This window comes from Echeneis naucrates, chromosome 19, assembly GCF_900963305.1.
Source record: "Echeneis naucrates chromosome 19, fEcheNa1.1, whole genome shotgun sequence".
Taxonomy (NCBI): Eukaryota; Metazoa; Chordata; class Actinopteri; order Carangiformes; family Echeneidae; genus Echeneis; species Echeneis naucrates.
The window spans coordinates 16,944,900-16,961,665 of NC_042529.1; the positions used below are offsets into that span (position 1 = coordinate 16,944,900).

The 16,766-nt window shown below is 42.1% G+C and overlaps 1 protein-coding gene across 1 annotated transcript in view; it reads right to left on the minus strand.

Annotated features, from left to right (window-relative positions):
- cacna1g (calcium channel, voltage-dependent, T type, alpha 1G subunit) overlaps positions 1–16,766 on the minus strand; it is a 230,136-nt gene that overhangs the window by 127,413 nt on the left and 85,957 nt on the right. Inside the window, exon 5 of the mRNA XM_029527030.1 lies at positions 289–422. Coding sequence (XP_029382890.1) covers positions 289–422 — 134 coding nt within the window. The remainder of the gene's footprint in view (positions 1–288; positions 423–16,766) is intronic.

The following is a 16,766-nucleotide window of genomic DNA, read 5'->3' on the forward strand; positions in this document are numbered from 1 at the left end:
ACAAACCCAGTAGTATTTACAGTGAAGTGCCATGGCCTGATGTTACATAAAAGGTAGTTCTAGCAACAAAACTTTTCAACTCCAATGTCAAAGTAGATTCTGGGGGCAACAGACAACAAAAATCCTGCAGGTTGTTAAAATATATAGTACTAACAACAATTACGTTCCAAGATGGAAACATTTATAACATTGTAGTTGTTGTAGTTGCGTCTTGTGCAAACCTACAATATGTAGACTTTTCCATCTATGTATTTGTGTATGTATTAGGTGTGTACTTGTATAACTCACCCAGCCAATACTATGAAAAAGTCCAAGCGATTCCATGTGTCTCCAAGGTAACACTTCTTGCCAAAAATCCCCAAAGCCACCATCTTGATTACCATTTCAATGGCAAAGAATGCAAAAATGAAATCATCAAAATCCTGCCAGAAAAACAAAAAAAAGACATTATTGTTATCAAACATAGAGAACAGTCTGCTGTTGGCAATATGTCAGTAAAGAATGCAAGCTATTTTGTGACAGTTTTTAAACTCTCCCTCCCTCGTTAATACATAGTCTGATCTTATAACAATATTTGAGCATTTTGCTCAAAATTAAAAATATCAAACTAATGGTATCACCACAAGAACAATCAGGGGATCAATTTAAGATATATCTTACAGTAATCATGAGAGTCCATACTGATACAATTAGTACATTACATGGAAGGGAAGAGACTAACTTCTACCATGAGATGAGAGGGAAGTAACCAAAACCCTTCTTGTCAACTTAGAGGCTTTAAGGTCAAGACTTCAAACAAGTCCTTGCATATCTTACTTGTGGTTTCTTCTGTACATCCTGCAATTTATTGGAAACATTTCTGACCATGGACCTGGACCATGTCCACAGCTTCAAATACCTTGGACTCCACATTTGAAGAGACTTGAAATGGACACTAAAAACCTCTAACATCATAAAGAAGGGCCATCAATGCCTCCATTTCCCCAGGAGGATGAGGCAGGCTGGCCTCAATAGCTCAGTGCCGGCAGCTTTCCTTCTATTAAGGACATCTCTATTAGACGGTACAAACTACACTACACTAAACTTTGAAATTGTAATCAGTGTTGTGAAGTCTGGAAATGGGGGGGTGGAGATTCCAATCTCCCACACCCCTCAGACTTTAAAGAGACTCTTACCTCCACAGAGATTTCCCAGATCTCTGCTAAGTGCCTCGAAAGACCCTGCTTTCTCAAAACAATAAATTGCAGTTCATACCACAAATCAGCATAAACCTGCCTAACCCTGCAGAGAGGTACCCCTTCTCTAACCCTCCACTTGGGTTGGCCTGATAACATTATCAGGCAACAAATGTAAATTGCCAATCTAGAATGCATCCAGGCCAACAAGGAGACAAGGATTGATATCATAAAAAATTGGATATTCCGATCAAATAAGAGACTGCAAAACATCCCCATTTTTCTACGAGATAGAATTTACACCGGACAATGAACTATTCCAATTATGTAACAACAGCACCACCTGAATGACGAACCACCAGAATCAATGGCATATTGCCTGAGCAGCGTAATCTATGTGCTTGGTTGTTGCCTATAACTATTAAAGAAAACTGTGAAAAGAAAAAGAAAGAGAAACTTAATGCACAGTCCATAGTCATACATTTCTGATTTTCCACAACCAGTCAAGATATGCATGAAAATGTTCTTCTCTTAATTAATTTGGTTGTGTGCTCTGTGATATCGTGATTAACTAATAACCATTTAATTGTGTTTTACAGTGAATAAGTGTGGGTCGCCCCCCCAAATAAAAGTAGTTAAAATGAAATTTTATGGAGTCTTGAATTGGCGGTGTTCTGGGGAAGTTCTGAAGAAGAGAGTTTCCAATAACAACAATAACAACAGCAACAACAACGAAAAAAAAAACAAAAAAAAAACTCAGGAGTGAGAACTTAGCCACTAAATTACAAGGGCTAATTTCCAACTTGAAGCCAAGACGGCCTGCGACTGGAACAAGCTTGGCTGCACAGCACTCAGCCGCCAGCGTCTCGAGTTGCCTTGGTAACCAGGTCTGCTTGTGCTGCACGCGGCGCCAGTCTGTTTTCATCAGAGAAGAGAAGAATAATTTGGACATTAACTTAATAACCAAGCAAATCACACGAAAGACAACACTGCCGTTGACGAGGGACAAGCCAGACCGACAGCCAGTTCAGCTGAGGACCAGTCTAGTTTAGGAGGCCACGACGAAGGGCCTCGACACGGCCGCTCTCACCGGACATCTCCTCTGCCCTTTTCAGGGCCAGCTGCCATCCAAAGTAAGGTTGCGTTTATCTGCTCCCCTATCTGGCTGTTCTGAGTGGTGTGAGTCATGGCTATTAGATAATGTTAACCCAAATCTTAGTTTTAATAGCTCTCCTTCGTCAGATAAATCCGCCGTATTTGACAAACAACCTTCCGTTCATTCGCCCAAGTTCCCAAATTAGTCATCAACTGCTGAATCATCATTATCACATTATATTACGCCATTTACATATCCAAGAACATGAACATGATCTCGAAGTAGCATTTGTTTTGATTTTGTTTTGGTTGAGCGGCAAAGCTTTTAAATGTAATAGTTATAGATTAATAGACTAATAGATATTTTGCTCATGAATGAGAGAAACAGAAGAAACAGAAGAAACAGTACTCAAGCACAGCATACCCAAAAAGACAGATAGACATGTGAATCTCATTCAGGAAAGACAGAAAAGACATCCATCAGCCATAGCATTATGACTTCTGACTGGTGAACTGAATAAGATTCATTATCTGGTAACCAGGGAACTGAATGTGAGTGACTTGAAATAGTTGTATCAATTATTAAGTCAGAGCATCTCCTCTACCGCAGCTCTGTGGGATGTTCCCTGTCTGCAGGGGTGAGAGCCCATTAAAATGGGCCGTCAATGTGTATATATATATATAGAGTTTTATGAGTGCCCCTGCGCGTTTCCCCAGTCAGCGTCTGCATCTCCTGGCAACTCCGTAAATAGCTACTACGCCTCTGACCAAAATATCTGAAAACTTTCGGGATTTGTGAAAAGTGGCAGAAAATTAAGAGCTGTGATGAGTGACTGGAAAGGGTCAAAAAAGCAAAAAAGATAGTCCATACAGCAGAGTGAAACACGGAGGCTGCCATCCATGGTGCCATATTGGAAAACGATGCACACTTATAAAACAAGTATGCAAAAATTCAGGCATATATGCACCTTTGATTAAATGACAGTGGGAAAATAATACATATAATGATCGTAATTAATTTGCTGTAATGATGAAAAAAAACAAGAACAGCCATAGGTACTTCTTTAACACTGTAGCCGGGCTGAGAGAGAGTCATTGTTCAATTGAACCAGTGATCCCTTAGCTCTCAGCAGTGATTATTTTATGGGCCTTGTACAGATAAAATTATAAGAATCAGAGAAAGAATTCATTAGCTTTTACCTACATTAAACAATAATCTTCTACTGAATACAGAAACTCCTGAATCAACTGCAACACCTATTGTACATTGGAGTCATTCTCATCTAGACTCTTTAAAATGAATTTTCTACATAATTGAGCCATTCATTCTAGTTCTAATTAATTTGATCTTATCGTTGGGTTGCATACCAACGCATCAAACCCCAACTTAAAAAACTGACTCGTGATCCAGATGTTTTGGCCAGTTATAGACCCATATTGAACCTTCCCTTCATTTGTAAAATCATCAAAAAAAGCAGTTGCAAACCAATTACACGACCATCTGCATAGGAACGGCCTGCTTGAAGAGTTTCAGTCAGGATTTAGAGTTCGTCACAGCACAGAAACAGCGCTGGTTAAATTTTCCAATGATATTCTAATGGATTCAGACAGTGGATCAGCCTCCATACTTCTCCTTTTACATCTTAGTGCTGCATTTGACACCATTGACCATAATATTTTATTACAGAGACTGGAACATGAAATTGGGTTTAAAGGAACTGTACTAAGATTGTTCAAATCACATTCATCTGATAGACATCCATTTGTTCTGTTAAGTCTACTGATAGCGGGACCATGATGTAGATTCAGGACACTGAATATGATGAGAATCAGTTTTATTGCATAGGAACCAGTAATGGATGCAGATGGCCGGTGACGAAGTCCAATGCTACATGGGACCAGGGACAACCAGGGGTAGGAAGAGGTCTGAACAATCCAGCCGGTGTGTCTGTGGACTTCCCCCTGGCACAGATAGCGCAGGCGCAGACAAAGGCTCTCATATCCTGGTCCATGGCAGGCCACCAAAAAAAAAAAACACTTGGCCAAGGTCAGAGTCTGATTTATCCCTGGATGGCAGGCGAACTTGAAAGTGTGAACCCACTGGAGAACTTGAGATCTGACAGAATCTGGGACAAACAAACAACCTAGGGGGCCACCACCAGGGTTGGGATGTTGGGACTGGCCTGCTTGACCGTGGACTCGATTTCCCAGGTAAGAGAAGCTATGACTTGGGAGGGTGGCAAAATGGTTTCTGGAGTCTGGACTGTCTCCTTGGCACAAAACTGATGGGAGAGAGCATCAGGTTTGATGTTCCTAGATCCGCGTTGGAATGAGAGGGTGAAGTTGAAACGGCTGAAAAACAGAGACCAACGAGCCTGACAGGGGTTAAGACGCTTAGCAGACTGAATATAGGCAAAACGTTTGTAATCAGTCCATACCACAAAAGGTTTTATGGAGCCCTCCATCAAGTGTCTCCATTCCTCCAAGGCCGTCTTAACCGCCAGTAGTTCCTGATTACCCATGTCATAGTTGCGTTCTGCTGGGGACAGATGACGAGAGTAGAAGGCACATGGCTGCAGCTGGGACTCGGGACCCTTTCTCTGCAAAAGGACCTCTCCAACACTGACCTCCGAGGCATCCACTTCCACAGCAAATTGTTGTGCAGGATCAGGTTGGATCAGAACAAGGGCAGAAGTGAACATGGACTTTGGTTTGGCAAAGGCTGAGTTAGCTTCTGGAGTCCAGGAAAACTGGCGAGACGGAGAGGTAAGACAGGTGAAGGGGGCCACAACTTGACTGAAATTTCTTATGAACCTCAGGTAAAAGTTGGCAAAACCAAGGAACCTTTGTAACTGTTTGCAGGTGGTAGGTACGGGCCAATCTGCTCCTGCCTTAACCTTCTCTGGGTTTGTCTTGACCTGCTCAGCCTCTATGACAAAACCAAGAAAGCTGACTTTGGGTGTGTGAAACTCACATTTTTCCACTTTCACGAAGAGTGTGTTTTCCAAGAGCCTCTGTAGAACTTGGCGAACATGATCCTGGTGTTCTGTGGGGTTTTTGGAAAAGATCTGGATGTCATCAATATACACTAAAACAAAGTGATTTAGGAAGTCTTTCAACACATTAGTAAGTGCTTGGAAAACAGCTGGAGCATTGATCAACCCAAAAGGCATCACCAAGTATTAAAAATGTCCCAGGGTAGTGTTGAACGCAGTCTTCCACTCATCTCCCTGACATATACACACCAAATGGTATGCATTGCATAGATTCAGTTTGGTAAAGATGGTAGCACTTTGAAGAGGGGTGAAAGCAGAATCAATGAGTGGAAGTGGGTATTTGTTCTTAACAGTGATGTCATTTAACCCACGGAAATCTGAGCATTGCCGTAAGGTGGTATCCTTTTTCTCCACAAAAAAATAAATAAATAAATAAATAAAACAGCTCCCAATGGTGAGGATGATGATCTAATAATACCTGCTGCAAGTGAGTCTCGAATATAGTTCTCCATGGCTTCACACTCTAGTCTTGACAATTTGTACAGACGGCTGGATGGAAACGTGCAGTTGAGGGTGAGGTCTATGGCACAGTCATATGATCTGTGTGGTGGGAGTGAGAGAGCCTTACTTTTACTGAAAAGTTTTACTGAAAACTTCATGTCGTGGTAGATTACTGGAACACCCAAAAGATCAGGAGGATCAGGAGGGGCTGGTGGCAGGCTGGACGAATCATTAGTAGGAGAGGGAGCAGAATGCAGACGAGTCTTATGACAGGCTAGGCTCCAGCTAATAATTTTCCCTTGCAACCAGTCAATATGTGGATTGTGTTTCGCCAGCCAAGGATGGCCCAGAATGAGTGGGGTGTTGGGAGCTGTGATGAGATGGAATTGAATAGCCTCTTTATGGTTACCAGACAGGATGAGAGTGACAGGCATGGTGTGGTGTGTTACTTTGAAGAGAAGACTTCCATCCACTGCTAAAGCGTTCTGGGGAGCCTCCAGAGCCTCTGTAGTGAAGCCAGCCTGCTCAGCAACTTGAATGTCCAACAAAATTTTCCTCGGCCCCGGAGTCGACGAGTGCCAGCAGAGGGATTGACAGGAGTTGACAGCACAAAGTAGCTGGGACTTGAAAACGGGGAATTTTCCTGGATGCGGTCTGAGTATGGCCCACCAGAATCCCCAGGCTTACTGGTGAGCCCTCCCTTTTGGCCGTGTGAGACAGGAGAGATGAAATGGCCCAGCTTGCCACAGTAAAGGCATGTACCAGTGCTGATGTGACTGTTGTGTTCTTCGCGGGACAGTCTGGCTCAGCCAAACTCCATTAGTTCGTCGGGTGGAAGTGGAGAGGGGTGCACTGGGGCTAGATGGGTACACACAGGAGGTGGGACTGAAAAGTCTTGCCGGGTTCTGGTGGACACAGATGAGGCAACTCGCTCCTGGTGGCGAAACTGCTCTGCCCCGTAGTAAGCCCAGAATGTATCAGATTTCAAATCAGATTTATTTGTATAGCGCCAAATCATAACAAAGTTACATCAAGACACTTTACATATAGAGCAGGTCTAGACCAAACTCTTTATACAATGATTTAAAGAGACCCAACAGATCCTCCGATGAGAAAGCACTTGGCGACAGTGGCAAGGAAAAACTTCCTTTAAGAGGCAGAAACCTCAGGCAGAACCAGGCTCAGGGGGGTGGCCATCTGCCTCGACCGGTTGGGTTGAATCTTGGAGAGATTGGTCGAGAAGGAAACAGGTCTTAGCCTGAAAACATTTTGACATTGGACATTGGCGCCGCCCCAGCTCCAGACAGACAGACAGAGACAGAGAAAAATGGAGAAAGCCTTGAACCGTGACAGTTCATGTTAATAGCTCCTCCTCACGCACTACAGCCAATGATGGAGTCTCACAAGGTTTGATACTTGGACCAATTCTCTTCAACGTGCATCTGCTTCCTTTAGGCACCTTTAGAGATACGCTATCTAATCATCTAATCAGTCTGGACAGCATTAGTTTTGCTTTCAGCTCCACTGTAAGAAACCTTGGAGTAACTTTTGACCAGGACACGTCCTTTGTCCCTCACATATAACAAGTCATTAGGGCAGCTTTCTTCCACCTGAGAAACATTAAGAAAATCAGAAACATCCTCTCTCAGGATGATGCATAAAAACTAGTTCATGCTGTGGCGGGGGGTGTGGTTTGGTGTGAGCTGCAGGAGAGAGAGAGAGCTGTGGAGTAGGGCTCAGGAGACTAGTGCCAGGTGAGTCAAGCAGCACAGGTGCAACTGCTCAACTAATTGTGCTCTCCCTCTGTGTAGTAGTGTGCCGGCCCTGGAGTTAAAATGAGGCGAACCTCTACCTGCGGAGGAGTGGTGGACAGAACGGCAGAGCGACAAAAAAGCTGCAAGTGCCGGGTGGCTAGGGACACGGAGTCGCAACGCCAGTCACTGTATTTATGTTATTGTATTGTGGTGTAAGCAGAAGTAGAATAAACTGAATGTCAGCATATCTAACGAGTCTGTGTGTCTGTGCAGGAGAATCCCCGGGGTAGTGAGACGGCTACACATGGATTCGTCACTTCTAGGCTGGACTACTGTAACTCATTATCTGGATGTCCAAACAAATCTCTGAAAGGCCTTCAGTTGATTCAGAATGCTGCTGCACGAATATTAGCAGGAAATAGGAAAAGAGATCACATCTCTCATCTGTTAGCTGCTCTTCATTGGCTGCCAGTAAATACAGAGTAGAACTTAAAATCCTTCTGTTACCATATAGAGCTCTTAATGGCCAAAATCCATCATATCTCAGAGAGCTCATAGTTTCTTATTGTCCCATTAAGCCACTCCGTTCTCTAGATGGAGCTTTACTTGTGGTTCCTAGAGTCTCCAAGAGTAAATCTGGCGGCAAATCTATCAGTTATCAGGCTCCTCTTCTATGGAACCAACTTCCCGTATCGGTCCGGGGGGCGGGCTCTTTAGCAATTTTCAGGACCAAGCTTAAAACTTTTTTGTATGACAGAGCTTATTGTTAAAAATGTATAGTCCATCTACTCTTTATCTATGATGCTATAGGCCTAGATCTACTGGGGGAAGGACTGAGCATCTCTCGCTCTCTCTCTTTGTCGCTCCCCCGCATGCTTCTTAAAAATCCCTGTTTCTCCCAGTTCTAAGCATGTGTACTGCAATAACTAACCATGTTTTCCCAAAGTCTCTGTCTCTCTCAGCTCCTCTCCTCTCTCTCCCTGTCCTCATTCTGCAGGTGGTGACTCATTGCCATCCCATGTTATTGCAACACCTGCTGCTCCCTTATCCTCATGAATTCCATACTACAGCATCATCTCCATGAACTTCATGCAGCATCATGTTCCTGCCTACACCTGTTTGAATATCCCCCTATCCTGCACTCATTCTCACCATGCACTACGCGCCTCACTGTGCCTCTCTCACTCTCTCTCCCACTCTCAACCCAAACGGTTTTTGCCTCTTAAAGAAAGTTTTTCCTTGTCACTGTTGCCAAATTCTTGCTCATTGGGAGATCTGTTGGGTCTCTTTATCAGAGTTAACACAAGAAACTTGTGCTCCAATAAATGGAGCAGACTCAGTGACTAACCCCCCAACAACAAACTTGCGCACTGCCCTACGTGCCCTAAAGATAATTATATCTAACTAGGCCAGTGAGCAGTGATAACTAATATGTCTTTAGGGTCATCAGATGGGAACCTCCTTTTACGGGTGTTTCATCTAGCTAGTCCCACGACATCTCCAGGAAGCTAGGCAGTGATTACTGGTGTCCCAGCATCACCCCCTAATGCCAGCCATCACCGCTCCTCACACCAAGACAACTATATCAAACAAACAGCTATATCAAACAGCTACTCTCAACTACTCTGACCTCTCACCAACTGTACCAGTGAAAGCGGGGTGGGAATATTGACCCTGGTTTGGGCAGGGGACAATGAAAGAGGGTGGAAGAGGTGGTGGACAAGCTACACTAGCAGATTCAGTAAACAAACTCACCTGAACAGTCTTATAATCAGAGACAAAGACATAATACAAGCCATTTCAAGCCAAAACAGGCCAACTCACCTGGACTAACCACATGGTCTTAAAGAGGCTGAAACAGACCACACCCTACACTTAAATACACTTCCTCTTCCTGGACTTCTTCCTCTGCTTCTCCCAAGAGTGTCTGAAGAGCTCCCCCTGCTGGGACCCAGCTACTTCTAATTACTTCTTCTAATCCAACTCCACTGACTGGATCTTACTACCTCATCTAACATTTCCTTCACTATTTTCTTCACACTCTGTCCCCTTCCTCCTCATGACCTCAACAAAGTGCTCTTGCTACAAACCCTCTACATCCTACTTTACTGGACAAATCCTAACCTTCCATCCTCGCTGCTCAGCATCCTTACCTAGATCTGTATACCTGCTCCACAACTAGCTTCCTCTTCTCTTTGGTACCTGCTCTACTCCACATCGGTTTGCCTGGGCCAAGCCCCATGCCTCCTCGTTCCTATTTGCACATTACCCACAATCTCTGTCTGCCTAACAGTTGCTTTCGCTTCCTGCACTGCCATTTTTGGATTCCTATTTCTCCCCTTGGTTGGGTTTGTAACCACTTTACTAACTACCACATCTTCACTCCCAGATAGCAGGAGCTCTTACCTAACCATTTTACATTTAATACATACAGGGAACCTCTTTCTCCTTTGGAATAAGAATATCTTCAAACTGTGCTTTTCTACCTGTTGCTGGATTTCATCCAACTTACTCAATTGACTTCTTAAAAAGTACTGATCGATGCGGTCACACTTCCTTTCCTACACATCTTCCCTGATGCACCCTAAGGCCTCTAACCACAAGGACAAGCCTGGAGCTTCCCGCTACCATTTTTATTCTCTCCAGCCACGTTCACTTTGCCTGCAAACTACTCTGCCCGTTTCTTGTCCTAGAGAAAAGGTCAGTGCCCCTATCCTTCACTGAGTCACATTCCAACTCATAGTCTTGTCCATTCCCGTGTCTGTTACCATGTAGTCTGCCTGTGAGTAAGCTTCCACCCCTGCTCTCGATGACCCTTGGGGTATCTTCTTTATCTGACTTGTAGCTTATGCTAGTTGTGAAAAAGCTGCTAAGCCTTGCCACTGCTACCATGGATTGCCAGCCCATTCAGCACCTTTGTGGTCTTTGCCTCCTGTCAGCTGTCTATCAATAAATAATTTTACAAATAGTTTAGCCTAGACCTGCTCGATATGTAAAGTGCCTTCATGTAACTTTTTTATGATCTGGCAGTATATCAACAAATCTGATTTGATTTGATTTGATTTTGATGATGAGGATCATTGTATCTTCTTCACTTCAACAATATAATGAGCCAGGAAAACCAGAGTGCCTCAGTCAGCTGACTCATGGTTCAGACATGATATATTTACCCAGTTATACCTTTTGAAAGCTGTTTTGAAAAAATTTCTCAAAATTTCATGACAGGGAAGTTAGCAGCACTGCAGAATGTGAAGCTCCTTTCATAAAAGTTTTTGCCCGTTTTTATTTTGCACCGAGGTGCTCTTGGCTGCTTGTGGGCATATGATCAGTCACTCAGGGACATTCTAGTCTTATGGCTGACATACTGTTGAAGTTAAGCTGTTAAGTTATTAGGGCCCAAGCACTTGCAGTGCAAGATCCCTATTGGATCCCATTATTATAATTCTTTCCGCTGCTTCAACTGTGTTTTGGGGGGCTTGAACATACCCCAAAACTCATGAAATATGCACAGCATGACTACATGAAATTTCAATATTTCATTCATTGCAGAATCACATATCAAAAAATGGCTCCACAGAACCACCTTTTGTTGAGACCCTCTTTCAGGATTCATGCACACGAAAAAAATAAATAAATTGATACACATATGTATCATGACAAACTGCACAAAAAGGTTTCTTGGTACCATAACCTCACTCCAACATGAAGCCAGACATTTTTGATTAGAATTTAGAAGAAGGTTAGCCTTCTCGATAAGCTAGATCGCTGACGAAAGTCACTTATACACGCAAGCTTATTCCCCCTTTTGGAGTTTCACCCTCCGAGAGACGAGAGCTGACCCGGACCCATGAGAGTCAGCTGCTTGCAACCCACTCCCACCTCTCAGCTATTACCTGCAGAAAGAAGAAGGAGTTTCTTCACAGGCATTGACCATCCTATGTTTTATCGCTGCCCTGCCAAAAAAAACTGTGCCATCAGCACCATGCACTGGAGGACCTGGTGACTTGCACACACCGGTTCAGTCAGGAGAGCGACACATGTAAGAGGTTGTCTGGGCAGCGACGTTAGATTTGTGTTTTATGAGCTTAGTGCTAAGTTATTGTTATTGTTGTGTTTTAACGGACTGCCGGGTCCGCCCTCTGCTTTAATAATAAAAAGAATAATTTTAAGTTGCTGCCTGTTTAGTTTGTGGACAAGAAGCTCATAATTTTTACCAAGCAGCTCTGGCACAAGTGGCGTGTTAACTTTGAAAAAAAATAAAAAATAAAAAATTCTTTTTTTTGGGGGGGGGGTTAATAGGGTTAGGAAAAAGAGAAAAAGAAAAGGAGGGGAAAACAAATGATTAGGGGGAAGGGGAGGTTAAGTTGGGGTTGGGTTAGGGTTGGGGGTTATAGGGGTTAGGGTTAGGGGTTATAGTTAACCACGCTAAAGTGTTTTGTGTTATCCCATTCGGTATTATTACTTTTGTGCTTGTGCCACTGTGAGTGAAAAGTAAGTTGTATTGTCAGTCTACAACCACACAGCGGGCTACAGGCTACCGTTCGTACGCTCTCTCTGTGTAGTCAAGGCAACTGCTGGTCTCCTCATGGTCGCGGGACAGACAGCTGGTCTCCATTCTTCTCGATTTCCTCTTTCTCTTACTAACACACACCACATTCATGGCTAACACCGCACATCAGATCGCCAGATAACGCCGGCTTAGCACTGCCTTATCCCCCATTATCTACTATCAGCTTTGTGCGTGTGCCAAAAATGCCTCCAACCACCGGTTTGCGCTGTCTGTCATGGGATCCAGGCCGGCTATTTTGAGACACACACATACTGTATAATATCTGACTTGCACCACTGCTGTTTTATGTGTTTTGCTTAGCGTTAGTTGGTAGCATAACATTTGTTAAATGAAACAATTGTTAGCTTTGTTAATTATTGTGGAAGTTAATAAATGCTATTTGTAGCTTTAAAGATAAGTCCTGTCATTATTGTGCATATTGTATTGTGACAGGTGGCTGATTGAGAGAGTCAGAGCTCGGATTTCACACCTTCTCCGTTCACCTAGTCGTGCTGATAGTTCAGATATTGGCTCCACTAATTGAACAACTGTTTATGGGGCAACGTTTACAGTTTGGTTATTGGTCTCGGACTCTGGGTGGTGCCCCAATTTATTAATTTAATGATTTTTGATTTTATAATTCATAATTATCTCTGATAATTAGAAATTATAGCTGATAACCAAACACAACCTTTTCAAACCCAACAGCTCTGCTCTGTGGGTCCTCTGCCCATCTGCCTCAGTTCGTGAGAGAAATTAGTTGATATTCACTCAGTATCATGTCAAAACAATGAAGGCATGAAAGGGTTAGGGATATGAAGATATGAAATGAGATCTTAAATCTTACTTTATATTACGGCACACATTCACCATTAACTAGGTGCTTACCAGTGTGTACGAGTAGCATACTAGCCCTTTATTGCGAATTACTAACACCTTATTCTACATAGCCTTATTCTACCTCTACTACACCATGAATTAAGATTTTTCCTGTTATCTCCTAATTATTACGGACTGTGCATTAATGCATTGTTGTGTCTGAATAATAATGTGACTAACCAGTGGGTTATTGGGGCCTTGTAAACGGCCAGTAGCACATGACACGACCTGGCTCAACGGCCCTATCAAAAGAAAGATGAAGCACACTGGTTTACAAATCAAAAAATGCAATTTATTTAAATAATTCTCAACCAAACCAAAATGTGCAACAGAAGAATAAAGGTGGGATGTGGCAATCAGTAGTCAGTAGTGTAATGGGGGAATCCTATGAATGTAGATTGTGCTTCACGTGTGTTGTATGGTGCAAAACACAAGAAAAAAGGATAAGTCAAACAAAACCAAAAGGTGCTGCTGTCCTCAAGTAGTCAGAGAGACTGATGTCGAAACAGGGCTCAAATCAACACCCCACAGTACAATGGCCAGGTGCACCGAGTTGTCCAAATTAGAGCCCCATGCACCAATAGGATCTGAAAGAAAAGCAGAGAGAAACACACAACCCCAGGAGCGCCCAACACAGACCCTGATATACACACAGGAACAGAAATTCTTCCTTGATCACTCTGAATTAGTATAATATATTCTTGTGGAATGCAGTGCAAAACTACAAGTATTAATATTACTATAATAATTATAAATTATTTAATAATATATTAATATTAATTGATCTTTTCGGAGAAGGCCTTGTTTCCCATCACACACCTGATAAACTTGTTGGCTCCCTTGTTCACTATTCTGAAGTAGGGTCTTGTTCATATTTAATTCACAAGCAGTATGGCCCTGATTAATCGTCTTTTGTTCCCTAAAGTTGCAGACTCTTCACATGTAGTTAAGTTAGACATTATAGCGTACAACTAGCAGTTAGAAGACAGCCAGTTAGTACAAGTACATTTATTGTAAACTGGAAACCCTCACACCATACATTCATCTCAACAAAAATAAACATATCAGCAGACAAAATTTTAAAAAGGAGAAAAATAAAAGTTCTGCTTTTCTGCAGCGAAGGCTAAATGTAGTCAAATGTAAACCGAGGCCTGTCAACCAACAAAACAACTGGCAGGATTAGCTTGATATTACCTAAACATTTTTAAACCAAGCCTTTTCTTTAACTGTTTTTCAACAACTAATTTTAAAACCAGTAAAACTGATTAACTGGTAAAAGCGTATCCAACACCTCTTAATACCTAAATAATATTAGCTAGGGGAGGAGTTTTCCCTTGGATTTCATATCCCCGATTATGGTTCATTTTTCTCAGGTGATGTTGTGTATGCATATCCTGACAAAGGCCAGGAGGGTGTCCATTGCAGGGTCGAATTTCAAGGATGCAAATTTTTCTGCGTCCACATATGTCAATTCTGCAATTGGCGCTGTCATGTTGATGGTGCCTCTATCCACACCACTGAAAACTGAAGTCATTGTTCAGACCTGGGAAAATAGATAAAACGACTTTTAAAGAGCCTTAAATCCATAGCTACAATGAAATGTGCTACAATGTACATCTCATAAAGATGCTACAGTCTGCTTGAAGCTAAATATGTTTAATATTAATAACAATACATAAAATACAGTTATGCATACATAAAAACAATAAACATTGCAATAATTAATTAGTCTCCAAAGTGTGTAAAGTGTGTGTGTGTGTGTGAAGACAGCAGAAGCAGTAACAGAAAGACAGGTGGAAGTAATTTTTACCTCCATGTTTCATTATGAAGTCAGCCTGACACATTTTCCAGAATGCATGGGAATGGCTTACATGGCTCAGACGACAAACGTAAAAGTGTCACACCATGCAGATTGGAATTTTGAAGCGTACTTCTTCTTTTTGTTTGCCATCTCGCTTATTTTGTGTAGCCCAGGAGTTGACATGAGCTTGGATGTGATTAGTGACGTATGGCACTCAAGGCACCTAGTGGGGGCATTTGGGGTCGGTTGCCAGGTTGTCAGGTACCAACACAACAATTTGACTCTTATCACTTTGAAATCAGGGGAAAGTGGGATAAATTACAAATCTGGAGCAGGGCCGAATGAGAAAGGGATAAAAAAATGGGAGACTCTTGCATAAATATCAGGAGTGTTGGCAGATCTGCCAGAGTGAGCCTGAGTTGCAAGTGAGAGTGTGAGTGACCTAGTGCTATGACGCTTGGGATGCCTTGGGAGTCTCGAAGTGAAAATTGTATTCTCCACCACGGATTTGGACATGCAAATAATTGTAAATTTTCTTCCTCAAGGTCCTCATTGTTCTTATTTATTTGTATATAACCAGTACAATACCAGAAAACGTGAGGCTATTACCTGATCCGAGGCTACTACAGCTGGGTGCCTGACTTTCATTATCTTCAGACCCTACAGTAGAAGCACAACATATTAATTTCAGGTTCAGAATGTTTATATTACAGTAAGATAGCTTGTCAAGTAGGTTCTACACAGAACAAACTGACCATTACCTACCTTACTTATGCAGCTCATTGCTAGTCCTCTTTTTTGAGTCAGTCATCAACTCTTCTTCGGGGAGAGTTGTCTTCCTCTTTGCCTTGGGTTACCATATTTTTCACACTAAAAGGCGCACTTAAAATCCTTACATTTTCTCAAAAATCGGCAGTGCACCTTATGTATGAATTCTTGTTGTGCTTACTGACCTCAAACTAATTTTATGTGATACACTGCACTCAAAAATCTGTCAAAATATTTTAGTGCGACTTTGGTAAGTGACGAAGCCGCTCTGCTTGATGGATTGTCGGAGCATTCCAAGCTTACACAGGGACATTGTATTAACGTTGGTTCTTGGTTGGATATGGGTTGCAATGTTAGATAACGTTAGATAACTAATTATGCAGTGCTGGCAAGCAACCATCATCCAACATTTAGACTGTGTTACCTTAATATAATTAGAAAATCAAGCCAACGTTAGGTTCTGTAATGTAAACCCAATTTTCAAATCTATATGATAAACCAATTATAATCAGTTCAATTTACCTGACTGTTTTGTTTCGTTTTATATATGTTTCATCATGCGCCTTATAACCTGGCGCGCCTTATGGTCCACAAAATACATAAAAATGCTGTATTTTTCGCACTATAAAGGCGTATAAAGACATTGGTCCTTGGTTGGATATGGGTTGCAACCAGACAACGTTGATAACTAATTATGTAGTGCTGGCAACCAACCACCATGCAACATTTCGTCAGTGTTACCTTACTATAATTAGACGTCAAGCCAACGTTAGGTTTTTAACGTAAACCCAATTTTCAAATCCATAATCTAATTATAATCAAATGTTTTACATAGTTCCAATGTCACACTAACTTCAGGTGTTTGCTATCACTGGCAACGATAAACCAATCAGTTAAAAGTATTACCTTCGCCACTTTTTATAATACCGGTACATACTGTGCTTCGCTTTATATATGTTTTATCATGTGCCTTATAACCCAGTGCGCCTTATGTATGAAAATAGACCCGTTCATTGATATCGCACCTTATAATGCAGTGCGCCTTATGGTCTGCAAAATGAGGTTTGACAGTTTGACAAACTTTTTGACAGTTTGACAAACTTAGGCTACCTTACAAAGTTTACATTAGACTGATTAACCCAAATACTCATAATTAAGATAAGACATGTATTTCTGTGGCTCAGGGTAATTTCAATGTCCTGTTTGATGTAAATGTTTAAAATCTCCATTAATTCATTTGTGACAGAT